Source organism: Plecotus auritus (assembly GCF_963455305.1).
Source record: "Plecotus auritus genome assembly, chromosome: 3".
Classification (NCBI taxonomy): Eukaryota; Metazoa; Chordata; class Mammalia; order Chiroptera; family Vespertilionidae; genus Plecotus; species Plecotus auritus.
Window position 1 is genome coordinate 168,753,818 of NC_137772.1, and position 22,384 is coordinate 168,776,201.

A 22,384-nucleotide genomic window follows, 5' to 3' on the forward strand; every position below is an offset into this window, starting at 1 on the left:
GACAGATAATGTAAGTGAAAGTACTTTGTAAACTAGAAAATAGGGAAGGGTTGTTTCTATGGATGAGGAAATGTAAGTGTAGAGAAGGAAGTGTCCTGTTCAACACTATACAGCTCTGGGTAGCACATCCCCCTCAATCCTCAACCTCGGGGTCCTGCCTACACTCCTCCCACTGCAACTGAGCTACCTTGCAAGAGGGGGGGGCAGGACTCTTAGAAACCTGACCATTGAAGATTTACCTTAATAATTCTATTGCTTTAATGATGTTTTGATAACGATGGGAGGTAAATAAATATATGAGAATTCCTCCCTTTCCCCTTCCGTTAATGAATTGGGATATACCCAAACTCAGTGTTTAAAGTTACATAAGCATCATTCAGATCCTCTGTAACAGCTTTCATTTTGGAAAAACAGCATTTTCATTAAAATGGTGTTATGTAAAAAGGCTTTGTGTATGAATGTGTAGGAACAGGCATGCACGAACACTGTTAAGGCACACAGAAACATACACCCAAGGGGAGCAGGTATTTGACAGTACCTGGCAAGTTAAAATGTGACTGACTTGTCCTCCCACCCCCAGTGAAACCTCCTGTATGTTGGGCAATGGGAACTGCAGCAGGCCTCCATTCCCCAGGGACCAGAAAAGTCCTGACCTTTCTGGAAGCCCCTTCCTTATGAGTTCCATTGAATCACAGACTGTTAAGGGTTAGAAGTAGCTCAGAAGTCACCCAGTGCAATCTCACTCTACATCAATCTTGCCAGCCTTGACTTTAACAGTTCCCTTCCTCTCAAAGCCATCCATGTCACCTATGGTCAGATGTAGCTCACTGAAAAAGACCTGATATAAAGTTGAAACTTGCCTTGCTGAAGCTCCTATTTCTTGGGGACAAATGTACTAGTATATCCCTCACCTTGAGCCAGCCATAAGCGTCCAGGAGCCATAGCCAGTGGAGGGTGCCTGGGGCCTAAGAGCAAGGAGGGAAGCCAGTTAGAGTCCACAGACCTGAAGCTCTTCCCAGACCTCCATCCATCTAAACTGAAGTTGGTACTAGGGGGAGAGGAGTGAAGTGGGAGGAGGGGAAGAAAGGTGGAAACCCTGAATGCAAATAAGTGGCTTTGAGCACATCCCTGCACCTCAAGTCTCACTTGAAGTGTGGGGGTCAGACATCACGAGGTCAGTTCCAGCGCTGATTCTCTTGAAGTCCAGCGTCCGTCTTTCGGGATTCGACAGCTGTCCTCTTTTATGTGAAACAGTGGGTCCACGATTCCAGGACCAAGCAGGAAGTAAGAAAACTGCCCTGAATCCTCCCATCATAGCCAGACCTGGGTTAGGCTTCACAGCGTGCCCTGGTTACCCGCGAAGAGACGGCACAAACCGGAACACCCCAGCACCGCGTAGGGAAACGTGAGCTTTGGAGTGTCCTTTTAAGTTGTTGGGAAGGGGGTGTGGCTAGGGAGACTAGGAGGCCGCAGCTGCGCGAAAGGGGAGTGGCCTGGGGGCGTGGCCGTAGAGACTGGAATGTTGTTGGGTCCTCGCACCGCATAGTAAGGAGAGGACACGCCCCTTTTCTCCGAGAGGGCCAATTGGAGCGCCGGAGCCGTTTCAAGTCTCCCCGGCCAGCTTGCCCGCCCGCCACCCCACCCCCCTCGGGGATTCGCTTTTACGGTAACAAAATAGCGAAGCTCTGGGTGTTCCGCAGACCCACTGCTCACAGATTGAGGGTCCCTGGGCCTAGGACGGTGCTCCGCAACGCGAGGCGCCGGTGGGCCGTGGAGAGGCCGAGTCCAGAGCCCCGAGGCGCGCGGGGGTGGGCGCTGCAGCCGCGGGTTGTTTATCTGGAGTACGGAGGGGAGGGGGGAGCCTGGAAACCGCCCCGTGTCCCATTTCCTCCTCTTGTTTTCGCTCCGGATTCTCCATGTTGGACCCAAACTGAGGAGCCCGGAGCTGCCGCCGGGGGATCGGGGCCGGGGGCACCCGGGGAGCCGCTGGCCGGGCCGCCTGCTCTCCATACAGGCCGCCTCCCTTCCCGGCCCAGGGAGGGAACCAGAGCAGGGATGTGAACAGCGGTGGGAACCCGAGTCTCGCGAGCAGGAGCGGAGCGGGCCCCCGCCCAGGCCCCCCAGCCCAGCCCAGCCCAGCCTGCGCCCGCCGGTCCTCCCGCCCAGCCAGCCCGGGCCCGCGGGATTGTTAGATGGAACACGGCTCCATCATCACCCAGGCGCGGAGGGAAGACGCCCTGGTGCTCACCAAGCAAGGTAGGGGCAAGCAACTTCCCAAAACTTTGCGTCGCCCCCGATCGGGGAGGGGGCTAACGCCGCCCCGTAACCGAGGCCTGGCCCCTGACCTCCCGAGGCTCAGAACGGGCGATTCCAACGGGGGCCCCTGGTCCTTTCGCCCCCGCGTCTGTGTCCGCACTCCGACCCCCGTGGGGGTTGTGCGGGCCCCGAGCTGCGGGCGCCGAGGGGGAGGGGCGTCATCTGCGCAGCTGTCACTCCGTCCCGTACCTCCTCCCCCGGGGAAGAGAGATCGAGGGGTAGCGCTGGAAGCACCCGTCCCCCGCGTCCGTCTCCTCCAGAGTTGGGGGTGGGTCGTCACTTTCCCGCACTACTATGCACGCTGTCCTAGGACCTGGGGGAGAGGGTGGGGAGGGGGCGGGGGTCGCGAGCTGGAATGGAGTCCAGCACTTCCCAGGCCCCCCCAGCCCTAGGTCGCCCAGGCGGCGGGCGGTGACGGCGTCCGGCGGGACTTGGGACCAAGTTCACAGCCCGGGGGCGGGGGCGGGGGCGGGGGGTGGGGAGGGCCAAGCCTGGCGGACCTGGCCCGCCCGCGGCCCTGCGCGGGGCCAGGACCTCCGCGGCGCGGGCTCTCGCGCGGCCGCCTCCCGCCGCGGCCGCTGAACGAACCAACCCGACCCTGAGGCCCGGCCCGAGCCCCTCCCTGCCGGGTGCGCTCCCCGGGCCGCCTCTGCACACAGAGCCGCGTTTGTTTAGCCCGGGAGCGGTGTCCCTGGTTACATAATTCGCCGGATGGCATCAGACCCGGCGTGTTTCTGAATCGCGCAGCGAAAAGTGCGAGCTCTCTGTGGGCAGCGGCTCGCGGCCCCCGCCTTAATGAGGGTCGGGTGGAGATGCGAGGAGGCCGGCGGGCCGGCCCTCTCCGGGGTGGCTGGGGGGCCGCCGCGGAATGAGGCCTCGCCTTTCCCGCGGCAGGGGGAAGATTGGGACCCGAGGAGGGGGAGAATCTCTTGAGTTTGGTGGTGGTGGAGGCCCTGAAACTCTTGCCCCCTCCCTACGTTCTTCTTCAGGCTTTGAGGAATGTGTCTAAAAGAGCGGACAGAATTTCTGCGGGGAGTAAGAACTAGCGTCATTTTTCTCTGGAGAACTTCCCGGACTGGGGCCACCTGGCCCTGAGCTGGGGAGAGCATGCTCTTGGGACCTAATTCAGAGTTACTGCCCTTCCCTGGACCTCCCACCCCCACCCCAGAGCGGGGCGTAAAGGGCTAGTGCTGCGGTGGAACACATAGAGATCTAGAGCCTGTGGGAGGCCAGCAGCGGGGTCTCTGTGTTGCCCCAAACCCCCCCTATTTGGTAACATTAAGTCAACAGATCACTTATTCGTGGGGTTCACAGACCCAAGGAGCTCCCCCAACTTGCCTAGGGGCAAAGAAGCTGGAGACTGGGAGAGTCAGCCTTTCCCAAATTCCCCACGTGGGGGGCAGTGTATGCTTCCTGTATCACTGGTTCTTCTTTAAAGAAGCCTGTCCTGTGGAGCGAGAAGAGCGAGAACCTTGCTACCCGGATCCCAGCCCTCCAGAGCCCCTGACTCCCTCTCCCCCAGCTGCATCGCAAATCCAGCTGTGACCCCAGCTGCAATTTCACCCCTCTGCTCTCTGCTCAGCTGCGCCAAGGCAGAAGAGGGGAGGCTTTCCATGATGATAACTTCACTCTATGTCCAACTTCACCGAGGAAAGGACTCCAAGAGGCCTCCAGAACTGAAGAGATTTGGGTGTGGAAGGATTCCAGAGGTAGCAGTGTTGATGAGAAGGGGGAAGAACAACCCTTGTGCCTCCCCACTCAGGTCCTCTCTTCCTGTAGGGGCTCAGAAGGGTGCCTGCCTGGTGAGGGCACCACACCAGGAGTGAGGGAAAGCTGACCTGCTGAAGGGACATCTCCGAGTTCAGGGCTGGACAGTTCTTCCAGAGCGAATGGCAGGGAAGAGAAGAGATGACAGCAGAAAGCAAAGCAGCTGGCTTCTTGACAGTGTTTAGTTGTTGATGCTGGTTGGAGTTGCGTTTTTCATTTCCTTTGTTTGTGTGGCTTGTCCTTCAGATTTATCCCAGAGGAATCTGAATTCTTAAGCCAGCAGCCATGGGTCTCTCTCTCCCATGTAATTTGATTACAGTCCAGAGAAAGCATACTTTCTTCCTGGGCTGCTCCGCCAACCAGCAAGCCAGCTTTCTGAGTCCCTCATCATTTACAAATCCTGCATCTTAAAAAAAAAAAAGTGGAAGTAGGAAGCAAATGTTTTAGCTACTTTAGGAGCTCCTTGCCTCCCCTCTCTCCATAGCACCTCATCTCTAGGCCCTCCTCCCTTTGGAAAAAGAGGAAGAAGTGTAAGGCAACTTATTAATAAATTTCTAGAAAACACAAATTGTTCCTAGCTTGAGTAGTTTTTTAGTGAAGTTGCCATTGCAGTGTTGTTTTGTGTGTCCTTGTTTTCTTTTTCTGGTTTAGCATTCTCTTCTCAGGTCTTTCACACTGGCTGGGTGTGTTGATTATTCAAAAGTAATTACAGTAGGGGAAGTAGAAGAAAGTTGCTGAAAGCATTGCTGATAAAAGGGCCAAAATTGGATCATCTTCCCAGACGGATGGGTGAAATGGCTTCCTGGTAACTGCAAGGACAGGGTTATGTGGAATATCCAAAGTAAAAAAGGAAAGTTACCCGTTTGACCAGAGAATGGCCCTTTCTTACAGCCCATATGAGGGTGTCACCCCATTGCTGGGAGGTTGTACCATGGATTCTGGGATTAGATGGGAAAGCCAAGGAAACAGGCCACCTCTATAAGCTCCCAGTGTGAAATGAGAGGGTGGAGGCAGCCTCTTCCAGAGCTCAAAGTGACTCACTGGCCCTTTGGGGAAGTCGGGGCCTTTGGGACCTTTCTTGTTTTCCATGAGACCCGATGTCCCTTCTTTTCAGGGAGAGGAGGGTGATGCTTTGGGTTGTCTTCTGAAATGTGTAACTGAACTGGTTCTGGTAGCTGACCATACCTAAGAATTAGGACTACGACAGGTTTTTCTAGCTCCTGCTTTCTCCTCCCCATGAGGGAGAAATTCTGCCTTACTTGCTCATGAAAGAGCTCAAATACCTTTCACTATAGTTGTAGCTAGGCCCTTAACTTGAAAAGCTTAGGCACAGTCTTATTGGGGCTTTCTTCTTTAGCTGGCTCTTGTGAGTCCACCGTGCCTGTTCGTAGCTAGCTCCTCCTGCCTGCTGGTTTCTCTCCTCCTTGCCCAGTCTTCAGTCTTGGCCTCTTTGTGGCTGCTGAAGCTAGCTAGCTCCTGTGTCTCCTTTAGAGTCGTCCTCCCCCTTTCTTGGAGTGGGTAATGGCTTGTGGGGGTGACTTGAGCTTCTGTTTGCTCAAGGGAGTACTGCTAACTCAGCAATGAAGTTTTAATGCCTAACATCCTGGGGTGGGGAGTTTACAGTTCTGCTGCTGAATTTGACTTACAGTGCTTTCAGCTGAGCAGGACTTAGGAATTGTTGTGAAAAACCCTTCCTGAGATGGCAAGAGAGTATGGTGTTCCTGTCTCCTTCCTTCTCTGCTATAGGGGATTTAAAGAAACTGGATGAGAGAGAGGTCCCCTTTCATCCTTTCTGGGAATTTCTGAATCCCTTCTGATCATGGACTTTGTTAAACCAGTAAATGCTGTATTGGTCACATTTCTAGACAAAGTGAATTGATGCTTCCAGCCATTCTGTGGAGAATTTATTAATAGAAGTATTCATAACTGAGTGTGGGAAAAAGAGACAATGTGTACATATTTATATACAAATATATTGCTTTCTCTTCCTCCTCAACATTCTTCCTGCTAGCTTTTGAGTAATTTGGGGGTCTTTTCTTTTCCCATTTTGGAATAGGTAGTGGTGGTGGGGAGGTGAGACCCTGGCAGCAGTTAGTGTGTTCATTGTTACTTCAAAGAATTCTTTCAGGACCAAAATTGGTTGCTTCAGTCCTGGATGCAAATCCCTGCTTTCCTGGTTTACAAATCATACTGACAGAGCACGTCAGTGTTCTGAGTAACTTATCTATAAAGTATGAATATTGATATCTACAATGGCTGGTACTTAGTAGGTGATGGATAACGTTAGCCTCCTTTTTTACATATCTAGACCACTGCTACTCAGTGCCTCCTCCATTCCCCCAGGACACAATGCAAACAGCACTCAGTCATGTGGGTTTTATTGTTAAAGACAGGTGGCCAGGGGTCAGAGGGGACACTGATGTGGGGGCTTGGACCTTCTGGAAGGATCAGCCTCATGACCTTGCTAAACAGACCCCTTCTTTGTGCCAGTGTGACTTGGTGGGATTTTATCTGCACTAATTCGAGTACATGTGCCTGGGGGCTTTTGCAATTCTGCCTGGCGCCTGGGCATCTGGGGGTGGGAGGAGGCCAGGTGGCTAGGCACGTCCTGTGAAGAGTCTCTGAAGTCTAAACCTACTGAGCAGTTGCTCGGCCTTCAGAAATGAACATAATGAAGATTTGATACAACTGTACTGCACTCTCTCACTGTCTGCATTTGCTTTGAGAATTAATGAACCCGTTGATACTCATTTCTTTTAGCAACTTCTAGTAACAAGAGAAAAATAAATGGGTTTTGAAGAGAAATAGATGTTCTTAAGCTATGTCTTTGCTGCTGTGGTTTTGGGATACAACATTGTGAAAGCACAAAAAGCAGCATAAAACTGCTTTTCATCCTTTCTCAGGCTGGCCAGCTCAGGAAGCACAGAATTAACTCAGTTGTTTTGGGGACATGGGATTGGGTGTGGCTCTGTCATGATTCTCGCCCTGTCTGAAATGGTGGAATAGTTCGCAACTGGGATGCAGATGAGCTCATTAACATGCAAATCTTATGAAGGAACGAGTAGAAATCAACGTGGAGAAGTTGACTTAAAACTGGAAGCCTCTCTGGACCAGAGGCCAACTAGCACAAAGTCCATGCTGCCAGCAAAGTGCCCAGCCCTTCAGGTCTGAGTGGCCTATGCCTACAGAATGGGAACTCTTCAGGAGTGTGCAGACCTCCCTGTGCAGGAGGAGCAGATGTCCTGATCTCTGAGTGGACCTCCTGACATGTCCTTTCCCTTCCCAGGTACTCCTAGTCCTTCCCATCTCCCATATCAGACTTTGCTCTTACTCTCTTTTTATTCTATATCTTCTTTTATCTCCTGCACTGTTCTTGGGGAAACAAATGTGGCTTTAACCACAGTGAGAGCCAAGCAGATTCATGAGAAAGCTCAAATCGTGTAACACAAGCTGCAAAGCCTCTTCCCCCAAATGGTGGATCCAGCTCAGCTGTTCCCATAGTAGAATGGGGCTAGGGCCCTACTTCACAGGAACAGTGACCCATAGGAAGAGACAGCAGGCTTAGGTCAGTCCTAGAAGAGTTAGTCAAGGATCACTGGCAACCTGTAGACATTAGGTCTCAGCCAGGGACACGCATCAGATTCTCCGGTGACACTTACTAAAAATACCGACCACCTGGGTCCTACTGAATCAGAGCATAAGCCAGTGGGCCGGGCATGCTCATGTTCCAAGTGCTCCCTGTGATTCTGACAGGTGTCCCTGGAGAAGAGCCAGTTAAGCACAGCAGTGGCCCCAACTGCCTGTTTAGCCCTGAGCGGAAAGAGTCCCCTGGAGAGATCCAGTTTTGCTGTTTGTTAAAGATCCTATGGCTTCTAAAGGGACGTTCTAAAGTTTTCTCAGTATGAATGGACTGAGTAATGATCCTTGCTTACCCAGTAATGATCGCAGATAATATTTATAGGGCACTTAACCATGGGCCAGGCACTGTTCCTAGCATTAAATGCCTTTGAGTTCAAGCTTCAGGTAAGCTGAAGCTACCTGCTAAGGAACAACCTTGCAATGCAGACCCTTCCTTACTGACCTGGGAAGAAAATGAACTGAAGAAAGATTGTGCCCTAGGCAAGACCACAGAGCTGTTTGAGAGGCTTAAGTGGGGCAGGAGCCAGGTGTCCCAACTTCTAGCCCAGTGCTCTCCAGGTAGGCACACCTATGCTGGTTGGTTGGTCCTAGGTGAAACTGAGGGCTGTGGGAGGAGCAGGTCAGTATCCCTAGAGATGGGACAGACTCCCTGACAGTCCTTCCAGGCTGACTTCTTCCAGTCCTGCAGAGGCCAGCCATGGGAGGGAGGAAGGAAGGAACTGATTGGCCAGCCCCATTAGAGAGAGAGAGAGAGAGAGAGAGAGAGAGAGAGAGAGAGAGAGAGAGAGAGAGACTGACTGGAATTGGTTTTTGCAGAGTCCCGGAAAGGCCATTTCCCAGGGTTGGCCATGTAGCTACCTCTCTGTGTGACCTCTGGAATGAGAAGAAATCTCTGGTCTCTTTCATTATGCACATTTTGAGATTGAGAGATAATGATATGAAAGTACTTTGTATTTAATGACTAGCAGCTGACACTTACTGAGCATTTACTGGGGTTAGGACACACCCTAAGCTCCTTGTAATTTTCACAGCTCTGTGAAATATGTAATACTAGTCTTCCATTTTACAGATGAAGAAACTGAGGCCCAAGGCCACACACCTTACACGTGACAGAGCCAGGGTTTAAAGCCAAGTCCATGGTAACTTGTGTATTCACTCCATAATTCACTGGTCAGAGGAAAGATGGTTGAGTCCCTTGCTTTGTCCTGTGCCTTCTTTGCTCCTCCTCTCCATCTCTCTCATACACATGTCACCTAAAGCAGGCTTCCATAACTGGAAGGGAAAGAGACACTGGATTCTTCAGTCTTTCACCAAATCCAATCATTCCAGGAATCGAGCAGTGAGCCAAGGCAGAGGCTGAAACAGCCATCCAGAGGGTGTTTGTGTCCTGCTTGGCAGGATTCTGTTAGTCTCCCAGCCTCCCGCAGGGGCCTGCTCAGCACCTCCTTAAGAGGGGAGAGAAAGGCTCAAAGTGGGCAAGTTTGGCTTCCAGTCCTCCATGATGACATCTCTGCCCTAGCTGGCTCTGTGTGGGGCAGGATCCAGTCCTTTGTGTTTTCCTGGGTGGTACCTCAGATCTCTCCTTGCTGCTGCTGTGGGCCAGTAGATCATTTCCTGGCATCCAAGAGCCCTCTGGTGTTGGACTGGAGGCTCCTCCATCACTGGTCCAGGACCTGTTGCTCTTTCTGAGATCTCACCCCCACCCCAGCATGTTTTTAAAGTATGTGAGAGAGCCCAGGAGGGTGTTTTGACTGATTCTGAAATTGATAGAGTATCTTGATCATGTTTTGAAAATTGTTAGGAATCCGCTACTTCCAAAACTGAGTCCTTCTTGAGGGAAGGTCCTTAAAGGTGAGGCCCTATGTTGAGATCAGTGACTAGATTGCTAAAGGGGACCGGGAAAAGACTGGAGACAAGTTAGCCAGGGATCTGTGACCCCCACCCTTACCCCACAGGTGGCATTAAAAGACCCAAGACTGTGCCCTGACCGGTTTGGCTCAGCGGATAGAGCGTCGGCCTGCAGACTGAAGGGTCCCAGGTTCGATTCCAGTCAAGGGCATGTACCTTGGTTGCGGGCACATCCCCAGTAGGGGGTGTGCAAGAGGCAGCTGATCGATGTTTCTCTCTCATCGATGTTTCTAACTCTCTATCCCTCTCCCTTCCTCTCTGTAAAAAATCAATAAAATATGTTAAAAAAAAAAAAAAAAAAAAGACCCAAGACTGAAAGAAGTTATACTTTGTCAGAAAGAGAGATGCAGGGAACCCTCCTGCCCCAGGAGGGAGAATTAATGGAGACATGTAGTCCATGCTATTCTTGCTCTCTTTGTACACGTGGTTTACCATGACTGAATGCAATCCTTTATTTTTCACAGATAAATCCTTTAGGGGGGTGGGGGACTCCATGCCATCAGATTCACAGCTGCTCTTTGAAACTTTTGGAACTATTGCTAAACTGGGTGAGGCCTTGCCTGCCTTGTTTTCCAGAAAGAATGGTGTCAGCATTTGGGCATTGTGGAAACTGGTACAACCACCCCATTATTTCCAGGCTTTTCTATGTGTAGGATGTCTAGGCATCTCTCACCCTTTTGCTCCTTGCTGACTCACCTGCTGGTCCAAGAGCATTTCCATCCACCTGGCACTTTAGGGCCTGTCCTTAGCCAAGGCACAGATGCCCCTTGCTGAGGACCTGGGAGGAATCCTCTCCATGGGAAGCCCCAGTCAGATGTGTCTTGGCTGCAGGGCCCAGGCAGCTGGCCAAGAAGGGCCGGAAATGCTCCAAATACTCTCCTTCCTTCAATAGCTAAGGGGAGGGAGGCCCCTCAGAGAGGCCATTTTCTAGTGATAGCCAGACTAAATCTTTCTGTGGGGGGATGGGAGATGGTGGAGAATAAAGTACGTCTAAGGGATGAACCAAGAAAGCATCCTTCTACATGAATGGGCTTGTCTTCTTCTGAATCCCAGGCGGATGTGTAAGGCGTTCCTTTGCTGGGACACGAAGCTGTGTTGTTGGCAACAGTGATATCTAAACCTGACCTTCAGAAGAAGGTTAAAAATAGTATTGTCCTGCCGAAACCGGTTTGGCTCAATGGATAGAGCGTCGGCCTGCGGACTGAAGGGTCCCGGGTTCGATTCTGGTCAAGGGCACATGCCTTGGTTGCGGGCACATCCCCAGTGGGGGGTGTGCAGGAGGCAGCTGATCGATGTTTCTCTCTCATCGATGTTTCTGGCTCTCTATCCCTCTCCCTTCCTCTCCGTAAAATATCAATAAAATACATTTAAAAAAAAAAATAGTATTGTCCTGGCAAAGCCAGTCTTTATCTGTGCGTGTGTGTGTGCGTGTGCACGCGCACACATGTACATGCACATGCACGGGTTTCAAGTGCCCCCATCTGGTATTTCTTGGAGGCAGTGGTGGTAGACACAGGGGGAGGGCATCATTTATTTCAAGTGAAACAGCCTTTCACCTGCTTTCCTGTTACTTGCAGAATACCAGCCCAGGAGTTGCAAGCTGGAAAACAACTTTTGTAGTGGATTTGGGAGAAGGTATAGGGATTGTTTCGACTTTTTTGAAACCTGCTCATGATCAGAGTTCCTCTATCACCCTTCATCTACTTTCTTGAGCTTCAACCACATGCTGGGGGTGGGAGGGCCTGCACCTTTCTTTTGTTGGCCTGTGGAATGAGGCCCTCAATGTTATCGGGTAGTGGTCATCTCTCCTTAGATAGTTCATTAAAATGAGCACAACATTTACCTTTAGTTTGCACAGTACATTTCAGACAATAAGTTTTGTTTATCATTTTAGTCAGGAGTGATGTCTTGCTGTTATCCCAACTAATGGGTGAGGAAACCAAGGCTTAAGGAGGCTGTGTGCCTGAGTCAGTAACTGGCAGAGCCTGGACCTTAACCCAGGTGATCCTCAGAGTTGGGGATACCTCTCAGGTCCCCCCTCTCTTTATAGCCTGCCTCAGTAGGAGGCCTTGCAGTGGTGAACTAACTGGAGGGGTGGCCTGGCTACCCTGTTCTTAGTCACTTGCACACTTTCTTCTTAAGCCAGAGCTGCCCCCATTAGTTCTGTGCTGGTTCTCTCCGACATCCAGCCCTAAGCCAGATATTTGAAGCAGGGAGAGTAGGGCTGGGTATCCACAAAACAGGTAGCAGTAGGATGAAGGAGGGAGAGCAGCTGGTTATGGGGCTACATGGCACCCACTGGAATCCTGTTCTCCCTCAGGGAAATTGGGTGCAGTGAAATCCTCACAGGCTTGTAAATCTTGTGTCCTCCTGGGGAGGAGGGGCCAATGCCCCTCCCCATCATACATGGAGGGTGGGAGGTGGCCTGCACCTTGCTGTCAAGGACACAATGCTGCGTTCTGGCTGAAAGGAGTCCTTTGAAAGGCTCTTGGACACAAGTTTCAGATTTCACTCTGGTGTGTGTTCCCCACTGAGCAAAGCAGGTCTTGGACCAAAACTTCTGGCTCCAGCTCCTTCCCCATCCCATCCCCCATTGTCTTGATCTCCCAGAGGTAACTGCCAGGGAAAGCAGGTGCAGGGCTGGGGTGTGGGTGAGGCGAACCCTGGAATGGAATTCCAGAGCCTTTGTACTGTTTTACCCCTTGCACTTTTCATGGCCTGCCCAAGAGGACAGCAAAGAAGAGGGGCGACTGACCCTTTGCTGGCCCAGCCTAGAGAGGAACAGAGCAAACATTCTTGAGAGTGCTCCACAACCTCCCAGTTGTTGCAGGAGTAAACACACAGGATGACTTTGAGCTGTTGGGGGCCATAGGTTAAAGGAGACCTGGGTTCAAATCCTGGCTCTGCTGTCCTGCTCTGTGTAACCTTGAGTGAGTTACTTAACCTCCCTGTGCTTTAGTTTCCCTTCTGGAAAATGGGGATTAGTGCCTACAGATGGGTTTTTAGTGAGGATTAAATGAGGTAATGATGTCAAGTGTCTTAACGCAGGCCAGCACATCGTCAGTGCTCAGTAAACGTGACCGAGGCCCAGAAAGACTAAGTGGTTTGCCCTGGTGCTCAGCTCCTTCAGAGCCCACTTCATCTTCTCTCACACTGGCACCCTTTCTGCACCGAACTCTTCTGGGCTATTGCGAACTAGCGAAGAGATCCACAGGTCTGGAGGCCCCTGGAGTCATTCACACAGCCTGTGAAAGTTATTGAGCACCCGCTACATAGAGAGCTGGAGGCTGATGAATGTACAGGATTGAGGCCATTGCAGGCCCTGTCAGGAGACAGCCGTGTTGAGAGAAGGCTGAAGAGGCCCTGATGGATTCTAAGTGGCAGTGTTTGTAAAGGTAAAGAGGACAGACAACCTGGAGAAGGATCGAAGGACGTGGGGCCCCAACAGGGAAAAGAGTAGTGAGTCTGGGGTATTGACTTGCTGTTATGGGTCTGGAGTACCTTCCCAGGCATCACTGCTCTATGCTCTGAGCACCAGCCCCCGAGGTCAAGGCATGTGTGGTCTCTGAGGCCCAGAGTCTGCCCTGGTCACATTGTATTTTTGAGAAGATCTTCATCCCCTGCAGAGCCCAAACCAAGCTGAGTTGGCCCCCAACCCCACCTTGCCAAGAAGCTCCCTGAGACTGAAGCACTTCTGCCTGTTGGGCCTCCCCCATGGACACCAATGAGGCGCCTCTGTGGCCCCAGCCTGCTGCCCTTCACCTCCTAGCCTCTAAGGATTACTCAGCCTTCACAGTGTCTGTCACTAAGATACTGAGTGCGTTCTTGATGGCCTCTCTTAAGGAAAGGCTCGGGCTGTGTGGCCTTTTAAGAAAGGCTCAGTGGCTGGGTTAAGCCTCTGATTGTGGTTCTGTGTGAAGAAACCATAAACCAAAGGAAAAGCGAAGGTTCAGCTTTGGTCTTGGAGCTTTGTGTCAGCATCTGCTTGAATCCCTGGGCTTGGAATTGAATGTGGGTCATACAAGCAGGTGGAGAAGCTGTCTTTTCCCTCTGGTTTCTGCATAGATTACTGTGAATAGGAAAAATCAAAGGAGCCTCCTGCTAAGTGCTGGGCTGTGCTCTAACGTTTGTCTTCTTGATATACAGAGGCCTTGGGTGGAAGTCCCCAATGTACTTTCTTCCCCAAAAAATCCCCAATCCCTGGAAATCTTGATTCTTCCACCAGGGCCAAGAGCTTGATGGTAATATCCAGGATTTTAGGGTGATTGCTGGGGAGACCTGATCATTTTCTAAAAGCTTTCTAATGGTCATACCAGTTTCAAGGGAGCTGGTCTAACCCAGGGAGAGGAGAGAGAGGGCTTTGGGGGACCCACTGACCGACCAGGGATACCCTCTCTGCACTGCAGGAATCCCTCCACCTTTCTGATGAGGCAGAGCTAAGTCAGTGGCACTGGGGCCAGGCTGACTGCCATGTGACTGGCTGACTAACCATGGTCCTGGGGAATAGAGTTTGGTTTTCTCTCTTCCTCTCCAGGGACATAGACAGCCCAATAACTGGGTATTAAATGGCTCTTCCATCACCTCATCTGCACAGACCACCTTGGTCGTGTGGTGCGTGCTGTGAGGACTTGGGGAATCTGAGTGGCCCCACTGCATTGCCTTCCCCATCCCTTACAGCAGGGAACAACACAGGGAAAGTTGTCTTTAGTGCCACATTCCCTTTGCCCTTTTTTCCTCCACAAAGACATTGGCCTTTCCAGTGTTTATTTTCCTGCACAGTTTACCATGTGCTTCAAAGTGGAATGGGTTAGGTTTACTCCTCAGGCCCATCTCCCTCCCACACAGGCCTGGGGAGAAGAGATCTGTGGCTGAGGACCATTCTGGCTGTGGTTGTGTGGCGCCACCTCCTGGCCACAGCACCCACAGTGTTTTCCAACTCTCCATCAACAGTTGCCAGAACTGTTCATCTAAAAACCAAAAGGAACTTGGAAAAGATGCTATATTCTGAAGTCATTTCTGCTTCATGCTTTAATGCCCATAGCTTTTTGTATCAACTTGGCCTTTCTGGGGCTGCCTTGCCAAGCCTCCTATTAAAACACCTTTGTATTTCCAAAGCCTGAATTATCAAGGAAGGACTAAACAGCTACAGTCTGGAAACAGGGACCTCAAGCTAGAACCCAACACTAGATGTGTATGTCCCAAGGGGTTAATCTGCCTCTGGTTTAAGATTAGAGGAGGGGAGTATTAGGAAAAGTGGCTGGGGGGGGGGGGAAGAAAAGTGGCTGGAGTGTGGGAGGAGACAAGGGTATGAACAAAGTACATACTAGCTTTTTCTTAGGGGCTGTGGCTCTTCTGTTCTCTAGTCAGCTGTATCTAGTCTGGGCTCAGTTCTGCTGACACTGACCCAGCAGCTAGGAAAGCTGACCCTGAACAGAACCACAGCTCCCCTAACTTGAAGGGAAGGGGTCCACTTTACTTAACCTAAAATGGGTAGTCTCATAGGAACAGGTGTTGTCCAGGGAGGATTTGTATCTTTATGAATTAATTTTGAGGGTACCCGCAGTATGCTGCGACAGAGCAGGAGGACACCGTTTCTATACCTGGTGCCATCTTTGAGTGCCTTCCCATGAAATGAAGAGCAGATTTTCTGCAGCCCATTTCCCAAACCAGAAAGTGGGGATTCCTGCTGTTTTTGCTCTAGAGAAAAGATGTTTGCTCTAGAGAAAAGATGTACATTTCACTGCTGACTACATTGGGTTGTTGGCCAAGCACATACTCTGTACCCTGATGGAGCTTACAGACTAGAGGGGATACAGCACCAGAGTTGCGGGGAGGTACCTGTGGACAGAGATGCTCTGTAGTTAATGCTTCATCATTCCTTCTGCTTTAGGCCTGGTCTCCAAGTCCTCTCCTAAAAAGCCCCGTGGACGTAACATCTTCAAGGCCCTTTTCTGCTGTTTTCGCGCCCAGCATGTTGGCCAGTCAAGCTCGTGCACTGAGCTCTCCGCATACAAGGAGGAAGCCAACACCATTGCTAAGGTAGCTGGGTCAGGGTGGTGTGATGCCATGAAGGAGGGAGCTGCTAGTGGAGTCCATGCATCCACAAGTGGACAAGCAGCCCTGCCTGAGGTCACGAAGATCTCTGGCTGAGAAGAGGCCCTTCTTCTGATGGACCCGTAGTTGGTTCATCTTATTCTTCTTGCTTCCGCTTGTGGTATGGGCCACCCGGATGTCTCTGTTGTTTCTGAGGGCCCCTGCAGTCCAGATCCTTCCAGGTTCCAGGAACTGTATAAGGAGATTTACAGATTCCCACATACAGATGTGGAAACAGACCCAAAGGGTTTTCTAGCTCCTAAAGAGTTAACGGTTAATAAATGGTAGTGTCGGGGTTCCAACTCATATTATTTTAGCTATAGGTCCTGTGTCTGTTGTTTGCTTTTTACTGTGCAAAACTACCTTCCAAGTTACTTGACTTTCAGGGAACCAAGGAATTGAAATTCTTCCACATTCTTGATAACCCCTTCCAGCACTCTCACCTCTACCTGTGTGGCACATTTGGGAATGTGTAGGTGTCTTTGATCTTCACAATGACCAGTAAATAGGTCTGGCATTTCAAGGATAGGAACAGCCTGACCAAAAAGCCTTCTGCCTCCAATGCCATTGGTACTTCTTTACGAAACACCAAGGTCTAGCTGTCCTTCCTCTCTCAAAACCAGGCTAATGACACGTACATCAGTGAAAAATCCCTTCATTATCCAGTAGTACAACATGACGTATTGTTAAGCAATTGATTTTTACAAAGAGTTCATAATAACATGGAAAAGTACTGAGCTGCAACATTAAGGGAAAAAGCAGAATGCAAAATTATATACCATATACCATGGGGGGAAAGACTGCTAAAAGAAACTTGAAAGAAGTGTTAAATTAAGTTTTTCTAAGTGCTAGGGTTTTTTCTTCGAGGTTTCCATTAAGAACACACTACTTTTTACAACCATAACAACATTTTTATCATTAGCAAAAGGTGGGGAAGCCATTTTGATCTCTCCCACTCCACCTCCCCACCCGTTTTGGGACCCATAGTGTGGGTTCCCGTTGGCTCGCTTCTGTTTTGCAGAGGCTCAGTTGCTCCCCCATGTGTCTCCCCCAAGGAGGGAATAAAGTACATGTTCTCAAGGAGAAGCTTAGGTTCCAGGACTAAGCAAGAGGCTCAACCACCACAGTGAGGAATTCCAATTTTGGTTCTGACTCTTATTCTGGGTCCCTGCACCACTCACTTGAATTCCCTATTCCTTGCTTTGTTCAACTGAGGCAGTGGCAACTAAGAGCAGGGACAGTGTCTTCTCCACCCTTCATCAGGCCTAATGTGGAAACAAAGTTCTGGCCTTTCCTGCCCGGATCTTAAAAAAAATCATTTTTGTCATGTCAGTACCTTCAAGGAGGCTGTGGTCTTGGGGAGATTACCCTCTAGGCCTGAGGCAGAAGCAATGGGCTTTAGACGGGTTGGGGGTTGGTAGGTTGGCACTGACTGCCTCCTCTTCTCCTGCAGTCTGACCTGCTCCAGTGTCTCCAGTACCAGTTTTATCAGGTATGTGAATCTGACTGGGTACGTGCTCAGAAGCCCAAGATCCCATGATCCCAACTAACCCCATGGGATAATGCCCTCATTTCTGTGTCTAGCTGGCCAACTCCCCGTCGTGGGAAGCTATTTGTTCCAGATGTTTGCTGAGGGCCCATCATGTGCAGTCTGTGGATTTTGGAGGCACAGCTTGGGTCCATCCCACACCAGTCCTGGCCCCCATCTCCAATCTCCAGATCACTTCATAGTGCAGTTGGAGGCTGAGGCCAAGGAGCCCACTTTGTCTCTTCTTTTTCTACCTCTTGGCCTTCAAGAGGCATCTCTGCTGGGTTGAAGTTGGAGGTCTTTCATCTCCTCGATGAGCCCAGCTCTTCCCAGAGTTCTGCTGAGATGAACAACTGGGCTTTCTTGGTGGCAGATCTCAGCAACCTGGCTCTGGTTTTAGATCCCAGGGACCTGCCTGCTCCCAGAGGTGACAGAGGAAGATCAAGGAAGGATCTGTGTGGTCATTGACTTGGATGAAACCCTTGTGCATAGCTCTTTTAAGGTAACTTGACATCTGGAGTCCTTCCTACCACCATCTTAGGCTATCTCGTGCACCTGGCTGAGGTGGCCTAAAGGTGATAGAAGAGTGATCAGGATGGGGCAGGCTGGGCCTCTCCAATTTGGGGCACACTGGCATCACAAATATCTGGAGAGTACACCAAAGAATGTTGAGTAGGAACCCCTGCTCCGCCTAACCACTGCCAGCAGGCCACCACTGCCCCCAGTCACATAGCATAGAATGTTACCAGGGTTGTGTACAGGGCAGGCCTAAAAGAGGGCTTGACTCAGCCTTGGATCTTGCTCCTCTCTGTTTTATTAAAAAGTTTGTTAACTCAAGAAGGCCCTGAAACTCTCAGCTCAGGTAGAATTTGTGGGGAGGGGTTAAGTGGGGAAAACCAGACAAGACATTGCATCCTGTGCTGGGGTGAGAACCACTTAGTGGGCTGGCAGGAGGAGCTTCCTGGAGTCTAAGATCTGTTTCCACCCCTCAGTCACTGACCTCATTAACTTTTTTCCTTTCCAGCCAATCAACAACGCTGACTTCATAGTGCCTGTAGAGATTGAGGGGACCACTCACCAGGTAAGTGGCCTGCTAGGCCACACGCATCCCCAAGGGCTCGGGGTCCTCCATTCTTCTCAGGGCTTGTATTCCGTCAATTGATCCCTTTCCTGTAACTTTAGCCTCTTTTTTATTGGTACCTTTCACACCTTTTCACTCTCTAGGCTTTCTCATCTTAAAAAAAAAAAAAAAAAAAATCAGCCCCTAATCGCCCACTAGCTGTCACCTTTTTTCTCTTTGCAGCCAAGCTATTTGAAATTAAATATTTTTTTATCATAGTGATAGCTACCATTTATTGATCACCACCCCCCTCTCCCAGTGTGACCAGCACTATTGTATAATTTATTACATTTTCTCTAATCCTGAATAGTTGCGTCTCTGCCTGTTCTAGGCAAGGAAGCTAGTACTAACTGTTTTCTCTCCTCCCCATGCCTACCTTCTCCAACTAGCTAGGGAACTTCTTCCTCCCCAGCCAGGTATCTCCTCTAAGAAGCTTTCTCCTACTCCCTTCTCTTTGGGTCCCTAAACTGGTTTCTTCCCCATTAAGTGTTCAGTATACATCTGTCAAAGAGCACTTGAATCTAAATAAGATTAGGTTCGCCCTAGCTGATTTGGCTCAGCAGATAGAGTGGAGGCCTGCAGACTGAAGAGTCCTGGGTTCAGTTCTGGTCAAGGGCATATGCCCAGGTTGTGGACTCCACAGTGCGGGGCATGTAGGAGGCAGCCAATCAATGACTCTCTCTCATCATTGATGTTTCAGTCTCTCCCTCTCTTAAATCAATAGAAGTATATTTTTAAAAATAAATAAGATTAGGTTCTAGCCCTGCATACCCCTCTCGGCCCAGGGTTAAGGACCATGTGGTATAGATAGTTGAATACCATTTACTGCAAACGCTTGCACAGAAGGCCTGGCAGCTGGCCTGAGAGTCAGGGACCATCAGGAACAATTTCCTGGTAGCCCTGATACTTGCTTGCACAGCTGGTCAAATAGAGTTACTTGTAGAGAGGAATGGGGTTTGGGGCTTCTGTGGGTTGTCATCACCATCCTGCATCCATCAGAGGCTTTCTTCACCAGCACCAACCCCCTCCCAACTGAGGGACTCTGCCAAGCCCTGGACAGTCTGATTGAGGGTGTAGAAATGAACAAAACCCACGGAAAAGATGAAGGCATGTTTTCAAGCAGGCAGATATAGACTGTGAATCCCTAGTTAAGGAGGGGCATGAAGAAGGCAGGGTTTCAGCAGAGTGGTGAGGGATGCTGAGCTTGATGAAGAGTCAGGCAGAGGGAGGAACTTGTTGAAGGTTGAAGAAATGGCAAACGAAAGGGAGCCAAGTTGTGGCTACCTGGAGTGGAGGACTGCTGCTGCAGAGCAAGGAGGGAGCTCGTGGCCAGTTCAGGCCACCTCCAGGAGGGAGAGTCATAGCAAGTACATGCTCGAGCAGGGAGTCCCATAGATGAGTGGAGCTTTGAAGGAGCGGTTCTAGTAGCACCTATGTCAGCCGTGTGAGAGGGCAAGAGCCTGAAGGCAGGAAAGCAGTGGCATGCAGACTGATGAGGAACATGTAGCCAACGGATCTTTCAGGCCAAAATGTATAAGATCATGAAAGGTGGACACGAGTGTTAGAGTTGTCTAGTTGTTTAGAGTGAGTACTAAATGGGTGGGGGCACTAGAGCAAGAAACTGCAGAGTGCCTGGTCTGCGGTCATTGAGGGGAAAAGTCACTTCTGTGTGAGGGCATGAGGTTTCAGGAAGTATCGCGACCTTGCCTGATGGTGACTGGACACACTGTCCTGCCAGAGCCAAGGACAGGAAGCTCCCACAGAGGCTGTGGCTGGATTCAAGTAATCCAGGATAGGCTGTTTCCACCTGTGAGGCCTATTCTTGATTACTTGTTTCTGGAGGCAGCTGATGGTTCACCGCTGGACACAGAATTGGCTCCCAGGACAGGTGCATGCATTTCTTCCTGAGCTGGGTCAAGGCTGGGACCACCGAGCCAACAAGCCTGGTGAGGAGGTGATACTACTACGCTGGCTTGTGGGCCAGAAGGCTTCCAGCCCGGGGGTCCCAGGGACTGAGGTGTGGGAGTCTGGACAGACTAAGGTCTGAAACCACTTGCTGCTTTGTGGGAAGTGGTGACAGTGACCGATCCTGTGACGCTTCACCCTCACAGGGATGCCTTCAACAAGCCTCTCTGCTTTTCCTCAGGTATATGTGCTCAAGAGGCCTTATGTGGATGAGTTCCTGAGACGGATGGGGGAGCTCTTTGAATGTGTTCTTTTCACTGCCAGCCTGGCCAAGGTACCTGGGGCAGGAGGAGAGAAAAGAACTGGGAGCAGGTGTGGCAGCTACAGGGGTGGTCCAGTAGCCCTTGCTGGTCCCCAGATTGCCACCAAACCAAACTGTCTTCTCTTCTCCCAGTATGCCGACCCTGTGACGGATCTGCTGGACAGGTGTGGGGTGTTCCGGGCCCGCCTATTCCGTGAGTCCTGTGTGTTCCACCAGGGCTGCTATGTCAAGGACCTCAGCCGCCTGGGAAGGGACCTGAGGAAAACCCTCATTTTGGACAACTCGCCTGCTTCTTACATCTTCCATCCAGAGAATGCAGTGAGTGGCCCAGATGCCCACACTGCAGGGGTTGGGAGTGTCCCTGCCCTAAGTGGAAGAAGGAGTGGGTGGGGACCCTGGGACTTGGCCAGAAGAGCACACCATCCCAGGTGGACCCAGCCAGCTCCAGGGGCTCTGGGGCAAGGGAAGGAAGAACTGGCATTTAGGAGGTTTATGCTGCCTTTTCCCTGCCTCAGGTGCCCGTGCAGTCTTGGTTTGATGACATGGCAGACACCGAGTTGCTGAACCTGATCCCAATCTTTGAGGAGCTGAGCGGAGCAGAGGATGTCTACACCAGCCTTGGGCAGCTGCGGGCCCCTTAGCCTTCCCTGATTCCAAGCAACGGCCATCCCAGTAGGGGACTTGCCTACACTGTGCCTTTCTGACCAGCCTGACAGACGGAGTGGAAACTGGAACATCTCACCAAATGGGGCCTGGAAATAGAAGTGATGGGGAAAGAACTTTAGGACAGGTTAGATGCCGAGTGGGCAAACATCAGACCAATGATACCCCAAGCCGCCTACTCCCCGAGTTGGGTTCCTGAGATGTGTGTGTGTGTGTGTGTGTGTGTGTGTGTGTGTGTGTGTGTGTGTGTTGCCTTGAACTGTGTTCAAGGATATAAGTGTTTTAGGTTGGGGAAAAAGCTGAAAGATCAAGACCCTCCCTAAGTTTGTCTCCTCTCCAGTCACCTTGAGCTTTATAGGGATAAAGACTATTCAGGGCTCCATTGCCAAACCCATGGCCTTTCCTCAGTGTTGTAAGGCTTGTGCCAAGGAGAAGGGAGGGGTCAGCAGCTGCCTTTGGGTGCCCCGGGCATACTCCTTTTTGAAACCTTTCTCCAGCCGGCTGCTGCAGATAGAGGACAATTCTGGAAGATGAAAGCTTGTTTCCAGAACTGGTCGCCCCAGGGGCCATCACGTCCTGCAGTTCAAGGGCTGCATTTCCTTCCAGCTGAGTGCCTGGCCTGGGACCTCTGTGTCTCCACAAGGCCTGGGCGCTGGGCCTGCCTTCCTCACCACCTAGCCATAAGTCTCAAATCCGTGGGGAAGGAGGTCTTCCTGCCATGGAAGAGGGCAGATAACTGATTTCCGTTCTTTTGACTCTGTTTTAAAATTCTCTTTCTAAACATGGAGTGTTGGGCCTGTTTTGTTTTTGACAAAGCTGCAGTCCTGGGCTTAGGAGCAATATGGGTGGCACTGGGGGTGCAGGGAAGAGGAAAATCCCAAAAGCCTGAATGTGTGTGTCCCCTTAGCTTGTATGTAGATCAGCTGAGCTTGGTACTGTCGGTAAGTCTGTCTTCAGGGATTCTCTGCTGGTGCTGGTGCAAGGACTTTGGTTCCAAAGTCCGGGAAGGGCGCTCCCTACCTGCCCTTTCTTTTTTTGGGCAGGGCTCTTTCCTGTTGTGTCTTCCCCTGGGCCTGGCCGGTGTCTTCATCCCTCCTGGCTGTCACTTTTTCTCCAAGGCCTC

General features: G+C 51.0%; 1 protein-coding gene across 2 annotated transcripts; it reads left to right on the forward strand.

Annotated features, from left to right (window-relative positions):
• Positions 1 to 1,315: 1,315 nt before the first annotated feature.
• Positions 1,316 to 22,048, forward strand: CTDSP2 (CTD small phosphatase 2). Of its 2 annotated transcripts, XM_080659841.1 has the most exons (9): positions 1,316 to 2,256; positions 15,521 to 15,669; positions 17,177 to 17,215; positions 17,652 to 17,753; positions 18,276 to 18,332; positions 20,518 to 20,610; positions 20,731 to 20,916; positions 21,114 to 21,213; positions 21,711 to 22,048. In XM_080659841.1, exons 1-9 carry the CDS (start codon positions 2,193 to 2,195, stop codon positions 21,743 to 21,745), a joined length of 825 nt encoding a protein of 274 aa, XP_080515967.1. In that variant the 5' UTR covers positions 1,316 to 2,192; the 3' UTR covers positions 21,746 to 22,048. The 2 variants fall into 2 exon arrangements, with proteins under 2 accessions (XP_080515967.1, XP_080515968.1); XM_080659842.1 differs by lacking the exon at positions 21,711 to 22,048 and having other exon boundaries at positions 21,114 to 21,438.
• The last annotated feature ends 336 nt before the right edge of the window (positions 22,049 to 22,384 follow it).

What these genes read in the sequence shown, in the direction of transcription:
- CTDSP2 (XM_080659841.1), top strand. Translation starts at nt 2,193, where the DNA reads ATGGAACACGGCTCCATCATCACCCAGGCGCGGAGGGAAGACGCCCTG. An exon ending in TCCAGTACCAGTTTTATCAG is followed by an intron (nt 17,216 to 17,651) that starts GTATGTGAATCT and finishes CTCTGGTTTTAG; the next exon opens with ATCCCAGGGACCTGCCTGCT. An exon ending in TCACTGCCAGCCTGGCCAAG is followed by an intron (nt 20,611 to 20,730) that starts GTACCTGGGGCA and finishes CTCTTCTCCCAG; the next exon opens with TATGCCGACCCTGTGACGGA.